Source organism: Trichomycterus rosablanca, chromosome 8 (assembly GCF_030014385.1).
Source record: "Trichomycterus rosablanca isolate fTriRos1 chromosome 8, fTriRos1.hap1, whole genome shotgun sequence".
NCBI lineage: Eukaryota > Metazoa > Chordata > Actinopteri > Siluriformes > Trichomycteridae > Trichomycterus > Trichomycterus rosablanca.
In genome coordinates, this window is record NC_085995.1 from 38,128,179 (window position 1) to 38,136,318 (window position 8,140).

Here is an 8,140-nt window from a genome sequence, read left to right on the forward strand (position 1 = left end):
TTGTGCTTTAAATGCAGAAATTCAGAGATTGTCTGTTTTATGTTTCTAAAACTTCCTTGGCACATGATGCCCATTTCAATAGACTTACATTAGACATAGAAGGACCACATTTGCAGACTCGTTTATTCATGTGGGCTATCGATAATTATATGGGGAATTTTTGGAAGGTTTGCAGCATAAGCAATCGCAGTCGACATGCGTATGTACAGAAAACATGTAACAAAAATTAGTCAGTCATAAATGCATAAAAATATAAAGTCTTTGTGTCTCCCTGTGCATGTGATAGCCAATATACTATATCTAGCGTACAGTACAATACTATGTAGTGTAATTTACAGTTCTTGTTATTTTTTCCGTTATTATTTTCATCACTGATCTGTCCTGGTCAGGGTCACAGTGGGTCTTATTCCATTGACATTTGCAGCATTTAGCAGATGCTTTTATCCAAAGCGACTTAAAGTTGTGACAATATACAATCGAAGCAGTAGAGGGTTAAGATTGCCTAATCTGGTAGACGTGGGGCTTGAACCTGCAACCTTGTGTTACTGAGCTACCAGTGAAACACTGAGCGGAAGGCAGGAACACAACCATTGCAGGGATTGCCATCCTTCTGCTCCCTCCAAACATAGGCAGTCATGTCTGTGTGGATGCCTGGCTGGTCGATAGGACCACTGAGATTCAAACCCAGGTCTCAGCGGTGGTGGGCTGACGTAATACACGCCTAGTACACCACCCAAGCGCATATGTACTTGTTTTGTGTGTTACATATGATACAAATTATTAGTGTTTAAGGGTTTGGGGGGCCTAGAGTTATTCACATTTTTTGATGTGCATATGTTGAGAGGCTGTACTGCAATCATCACCGAAATCTAATGCTGATGTGTTTTAACTATTGCAACTGGGACAAACTGGAACCAGTGTTAAAAAAAAAAAAAAACAGGAAACAGTTTTTGCACATTTTGATGCAACTGTTGTTGCAGGTTGACTATGAGAGTGACGAGGGAGAAGAAAGCGGATATGAGGAACAAGAGGAGGGGACTGAGGAAGCAGAGAAGGAACTGGGATCACAGGGGCCGTCTGAGGAGAGCCCTGGATCCAGTCAAACCTCCAAATCTGAGACCGAAGACACACAGGACTCGATGAGGGTCAACAAAGTTCTTCAGATCAGTTCCAGCATCGAGGGCTACAAATATGACGCCCAGAACGGCCTGTGGTGTGAGGTAGAGTCAGACTTTTTTTTTTTATATTGTTTGCATGGCATCAAAAGTATTTCTTGAATGTGTAATCTGTCAGATTACTATTTTAGGTTTGGAAATCATAGTTCCGTACATTTCTATTTAGGGGTCTGTCCGAAAACCTAGTGAGCTGCCGTGCTGCCTACCTGATCAGCTGCTCCCTCATTATTCAGTCAGATTATCACTCAGAATTAAGGCGCCTCAGTAGGAGCATTTTAAGGGATCTAAGAATTGAGACATGCCCTCTTCTCGGTAGTGACACTAGGGTGACACAAGATGCATCTATGTAGAGAGATCACCAGGTTTTCTGTTACCGTTAGGTGTTACCAGTGCTATTTCCTGTAATCTGGTCGCTTTCCATGAAACACATCTCACAATCCTGACTTTGGTCTCTTTTCCAGGTGACTCTGGTGCTACCGGTCAGCAAAGTGCACTTTGACCTCACCTCGCTTGTGGTGGCTCAGGCCCAGAACGCGGTGATCATGGAGACCAAAGGCATCACGCGCTGCTTACTCAATGAAGTGACCAACAAGCAGGGCATCAAGGAGCTCGTCCTGAACACAGAGGGCATCAACATGCAGGAGATGTTTAAGCATGGAGATGTGAGTTAACACAAACCTGAAATGTTAAAAATTATTGAATGTGATGATTTGAGGTTATTGTATTAACAAAATCTAAATTTTTCTAAACTATGTAGTCAGTCATTATTATTGTAATTAATAGGCGCTTGGTTGGCACAAAGTAGCTCTAGTGCTCTCGAGTTTGAATCCTATCCCAGGCGGTGCTATTGACCTAGCTGGGTATCCAAACGTGTACAGTCGGCTGTGCCTAGGGGAGGCCGGTCGACAGGGTTTCATTGCCACTGTACATTTGCGTCCTCTGCTGTCTGAACGAGGCGCCTGCACAAGTGATGGATGATTTGCGGAGTGTAGAGCATTGCTCTATGTGATACTTGGACACTGGCAGGTGAAAAGATGTGGCCAGAAACTGCACACGTGTCGGAGGGGGCACGTTACTGTGCCGCAGTAACTCTATACAGCATCACGGAGTTGGTGCAAGTGGCAAATTACCAGATTGAAGGAGAATATGGTGTGTGGGGGGGTGATTAATGACTAAATTAGTATATTTTAAACATTCCATCATATTCATTCTGTATTCTAAAGTTCACAAAGTCTTGGAAAAAGACTAAATACAGAAGGTTTTTTTTTTTAAATCCCAAATATTTGTAACGCTTATGTGCAGGAGTGTATTTAAAAACAATTAATTGTCACGTTGACGCTGCATCCCAACCAAATAATACATTTATTATTATTATTATTGTTGTCAAGTGCCGTCAAATTGACTGACCTCTGGCAACCATGTGTTTCTCCAGAACATTCTGTCTTTTGTTTGGGTCTCCAGGCTTTTTTAATGGCTCGTTTATTGATCCTCTAATTGTATCTGTTTATCTTATTGCTTGCCATCCTCTTCCTCTTTTACCTTCAACTCTTTCAAGCATTATTGTCATTTCTAATGTACTGGTTCCTCTCATAATGTGTTTAAAGTTAATGAGCTACATGTTAAATAGTATATTAAGCTATATAATAGTATATTAAGCTAGGCTGTCAAGTCAACCAAGTATTTTAAGGTGTCAGTACTAATCAAATAATGATGCATTTATTTTCAATTTCAGTGTGTATAAAATCCAGAGCAATAGAAACACTATTTGTTTTTCAAATCCGTGTTTAAGTGGTTGCTAATCTAGACTAATCTAATAGAGTTTTAATGATTACATTGAATTCATTTATTTTATGTGTTTTAAGATTCTCAGCTTGAATCGTCTGTATTCTAACGAGATCCACGCCATGGCCAACACATACGGTATCGAAGTGGCTTTGAGGGTCATTGAGAAAGAGATTAAAGATGTGTTCGCTGTTTATGGTAAGTCTGTTAAGTTAACTTGGTTGAGATCCCTAACCAAACATTTTTGGTGTTAAAGCAGAACAGATTTGATCTGAAGTGTTTTCCTGCTCTTTTTCTCAGGTATCGAGGTCGACCCCCGGCATCTCTCTCTCGTGGCGGACTACATGTGCTTTGAGGGCGTGTACAAGCCCCTTAACCGATTTGGAATTCAGTCCAACAGCTCCCCTCTGCAACAGATGACCTTTGAGACCAGCTATAAGTTTTTGAAACAGGCCACTATGCTGGGTATAAAATTATTTTAATAATGTGTGTAATTATTGTTTTATAATGTGATGATCATGATGTTATACTGTAAAATGCCTAGTCAGGCATCTACACAGACATAATTGGCTATTGGGGGGGGAGCCGAGCCATATGGGGGTGCACTTGTTAGTGCACTCTTAAGTGCTGTTCCCAAGCCTGGATAAAAAAGAGGTGGGTAAACAGACTTGGTGTTGGGCCAGTGCATTAGACCAGCGATAAAAGAATGTTGCAGGTGATCCAAGCTTTCAACAAGTGTTCAACATTTATAAATATTCGGTTTGATAAGAGGAAAGAAAACCAGAGATATGAACATGTGATTTATAACCTTGTTCTCTTTTGCTTTATAGGCTTGAATGATAAGTTGAATTCACCGTCAGCTTGCTTGGTGGTGGGAAAGGTTGTAAAAGGAGGAACTGGACTGTTTGATCTGAAGCAGCCCTTACAGTGATAATGGAAGACGACTAGACCTGCCTGCACATATCTCTGTTTTAAACAGGAAAATACAAAAATATTTGGTGTTTATCTGTTGTGCTTTAATCTTTAATAAATATTTTAATAACAAATGCATTTCTCTCTTATATTTGTACTTTTTGGAATTACACTCACTAGCCATAACATTAAAACCACCTCCTTGTTTCTACACTCACTGTCCATTTTATCAGCTCCACTTACCATATAGAAGCACTTTGTAGTTCTACAATTACTGACTGTACTCCATCTGTTTCTCTGCATGCTTTGTTAGCCTCCTTTCATGCTGTTCTTCAATGGTCAGGACCCCCACAGAGCAGGTATTATTTAGGTGGTGGATCATTCTCAGCACTGCAGTGACACTGACATGGTGGTGGTGTGTTAGTGTGTGTTGTGCTGGTATGAATGGATCAGACACAGCAGCGCTGCTGGAGTTTTTAAACACCTCACTGTCACTGCTGGACTGAGTTGGCACCAACCAAAAACATCCAGCCAACAGCGCCCCGTGGGCAGCGTCCTGCGACCACTGATGAAGGTCTAGAAGATGACCGACTCAAACAGCAGCAATAGATGAGCGATCGTCTCTGACTTTACATCTACATGGTGGACCAACTAGGTAGGAGTGTCTAATAGAGTGGACAGTGAGTGGACACGGTACTTAAAAACTCCAGCAGCGCTGCTGTGTCTGATCCACTCATACCAGCACAACACACTAACACACCACCACCATGTCAGTGTCACTGCAGTGCTGAGAATGATCCACCACCTAAATAATACCTGCTCTGTGGTGGTCCTGACCATTGAAGAACAGGGTGAAAGCAGGTCTAAAAATGTATGTAGAGAAACAGATGGACTACAGTCAGTAATTGTAGAACTACAAAGTGCTTCTATATGGTAAGTGGAGCTGATAAAATGGACAGTGAGTGTAGAAACAATGAGGTGGTTTTAATGTTATGGCTGATCGGTGTATATCCTTTTGTATTTAGGATTGGCATTTGACAAAAGCAGAAGGTTATTAATTTAGAGCAAAATCTTTTACATGTTGTTGACGTGGTAATTATAAAAGATCTGAATTAATTTCTGCAATGCATAATGCATTAATGACATCAGTTTGGGTTTGTTTTTATTTATGAAATCATAATATTACCAAAAAACTGGTGTTGACAAACTAAACATTGACAATGCAATACGTTAACCTATTTACTGTATTAATGTTTCAGAGCTCAGGAAATTGTTTCAGTTCATTTGTATAAAGAATCTCGCCTCCCAGAAAATGTCGAATGGCACTTGACCCCTATATGTTATATTTTAATCTTGGTTGGCACTTAGGTGACTCTCAGTGGTAAATTATGCTAACCCACTAATGCTGGGATCCAGTGTTCAAATCCCCAGAGATGCTCTAGGCCAGCTGGGCGTATACATTCAGACATGATTGTGTTGCCGCAGTGTATTGGTGTCTTTTTTGGGGTGTGATTCTGCATTGTGCCCAAAGAAGCTGGACCCACTGCAACCCTTGTATATCATATTTACTGATTTGTACTAATCACAGTGCATAAAGCATTTGAAAAGTGATTTGGTAATATTTACACACACGGTTGAGTTTTAGATGAAAATCTAGGTATTTTATCACCTGACATGATAAACTTGACCAACGTAACAATTATTTGTGTTTTTGAAAAGGCTACTGACCTTATAACTGCACCAAAATATCACTTTGTACACTTTTGTAAGATATCATTTGACTGATGCTTTTATCCAACCCTGATCTCTGAGGCTGTGTGGCAACAATCACAGTCTCAAAGAAGTAGAGAGGGGTATGTTATGTTTTCCATGTTTACCCCTTATTGAGTATGGAGTGATTCTTTAACAGAGCAGTGATAGCCTAGCGGTTAAGGTTACTGGACTAGTAATCAAAGTGTTGCTGGTTCAAGTCCCACCTTTGCCAGGTAGACACTGTTGGGCCCTGAGTAAATTGCTTTGAATAAAAAGCGTCTGCTAAAATGCCGAAAATGTAAATGAGTAAATGTATTGGCACCCTGTGCACCATGTGTTTCTGCCTCATAAGCTTATAGTTTATTTATTTATTAGGAGTTTTAACGTCATGTTTTACACACTTTGGTAAGTGGGTAGCACTGTCGCCTCACAGCAAGAAGGTCCTGGGTTCGATACCCAGGTGGGGCGGGCCAGAGTTTGCATGTTCTCCCCATGTCTCCGGGTGCTCCGGTTACCTCCCACAGTCCAAAGACGTGCAAGTGATGTGAATTGGAGATATAAAATTGTCCATGACTGTGTTTGATATAATCTTGTGAACTGATGAATCTTGTGTAATGAGTAACTACCGTTCCTGTCATGAATGTAACCAAAGTGTAAAACATGATGTTAAAATCCTAATAAACAACCCCCCACTGTATCTATTACATTTAAGTCCTTTAAGTGGTGTGTTTTTAGATCTACATGTCACTTTATAAAAAAGTATATCCTTCTCTATGTGCAAAAATAGACACCCATGTGGACTCAGAGAACATGCCACGTTTCACAATAACAAACTAGAACTGCGAATCAAACCCTGATCTCTGAGGCTGTGTGGCAACAACATGGTCTCAAAGAAGTAGAGAGAGGTATGGCTCCTTTGTTTTGCTCACGGAGACACCCAGAGTCTGAATTGACTATTCGAAACTGACCCCTTACTGGGTATGGAGTGATACTTTTACGAAGCAGTGATAGCCTAGCAGTTAAGGTTACTGGACTAGTACTGAAAGTGTTGCTGGTTCAAGTCCCACCTTTGCCAGGTAGTCACCCTTAACCCCCAATTGCTTAGACAGTACTGTGAGTCGCTTTTAGTGTCTGCTAAAATGCCGAAAGTGTAAATTAGTAAATGTACTGGCACCATGTGTTTCTGCCTCATAGGCTTAGTTTATTTATTTATTAGGATTTTAACCTCATGTTTTACACACTTTGGTTACATTCATGACAGAAACGGTAATTCATCAGTGCACAAGTTTAATGTCAAACACAGTCATGGACAATTTTGTATCTCCAGTTAACCTGACTGCATGTCGAAACTGGAGCTCCTGGAGGAAACCCACACAGACACACACGGGGAGAACATGCAAACTCCACACAGAAAGGACCCGGACCGCCCCACCTAGGGATCGAACCCAGGACCTTCTTGCTGTGAGGCGACAGTGCTACCCATCGAGCCACCACTGAGTAAAAGTATTGGCACCCGGTGTACCACGTGTTTTTGCCTCCTAGGCTTACTTTTAAAAAGAATCGACACGTGAATCGAATCATTGAACTGCAAGTTTGAATGAATCGAATGCGAGTCGACTCATTACTGTGGAGGACCCGCTCGATCCCATGATGCACTTGGTTGCATTTTGAGCGGTCGCTTGTCTCAACGTGGGCATGTCTGTGTAAGCTCGGTTTGAATTGAATCACGTTAACACAGTTAACTTGTAAGTTTTATCTCAATTAACTCGTTCGGTGCGGATTTGTTGCATGAACTGAATCCGGAACCTGGAGAGAATCGACTGAGTGAAAATGTCTCTGGTTTGCGCCAGTAAGTAGAACAAACCGCTTCTGTATGTGGATTGTTAGCACTGTTAGCATGTGTATAATTTACTGAGTTCTCTAAACCAGCTCAGCCGGAAGCTTGCAAACATTCATTGTATCAAACCAGTATAAATAATACGTGTATTTACTGTGAGGTTTAACTCATAATTCTAATATTTGTGCTTTCTCGAAGTGTCTTTTGTTAGTTAGCAAACAGCGTTGAACTTCTGGCTAGGGGCGAGCCCAAATGGATACACGATATACGCGTAGTGCACTAGATAGGGTAGAAGTGACGTTATATTATAAAGCGTGTAGTTCACTTGCGCAGCAAAGCGAGTGTATTTGGGATACAGCCCTGTTGGCTTTCGTTAAATAGAACGGTTGCAGGTTAGCCCTTGAGCTAACTTAGTTATAGTTAAAAATTGATCTATATTTATTCCAAATTCTAATAATACAATAATAATATGTTTTAAATGTTTAGATTAAATAGTAAATTATCTATTTGGAGCTTTTTAGAACAAAACAATTATCCAAGCTTTGTATCAGTATGCAAAGAGGTGTGAATTGGTGGGATTTATATAAATAAATAGATTATAAATAGATGTATTTTTATATTTGCACCTATTATAAAGCTGACACCCGGGTAAAATGTTAAGTACATATATATGTATGGTAAT

At 40.6% G+C, this 8,140-nt stretch overlaps 2 protein-coding genes across 2 annotated transcripts in view; both read left to right on the forward strand.

The window, feature by feature from the left end:
* polr1a (RNA polymerase I subunit A) overlaps window positions 1–4,003 on the forward strand; it is a 29,212-nt gene extending 25,209 nt beyond the window's left edge. The window contains exons 30-34 of the mRNA XM_063000862.1: window positions 981–1,220; window positions 1,637–1,837; window positions 3,038–3,155; window positions 3,258–3,422; window positions 3,788–4,003. Of these exons, the coding sequence (XP_062856932.1) occupies window positions 981–1,220; window positions 1,637–1,837; window positions 3,038–3,155; window positions 3,258–3,422; window positions 3,788–3,888 (825 nt within the window). The 3' untranslated portion in view covers window positions 3,889–4,003. The remainder of the gene's footprint in view (window positions 1–980; window positions 1,221–1,636; window positions 1,838–3,037; window positions 3,156–3,257; window positions 3,423–3,787) is intronic.
* A 3,296-nt stretch (window positions 4,004–7,299) lies between these two features.
* Window positions 7,300–8,140, forward strand: part of prpf19 (pre-mRNA processing factor 19) — a 24,396-nt gene continuing 23,555 nt past the window's right edge. The window contains exon 1 of the mRNA XM_063000157.1: window positions 7,300–7,470. Coding sequence (XP_062856227.1) covers window positions 7,452–7,470 — 19 coding nt within the window. The 5' untranslated portion in view covers window positions 7,300–7,451. The remainder of the gene's footprint in view (window positions 7,471–8,140) is intronic.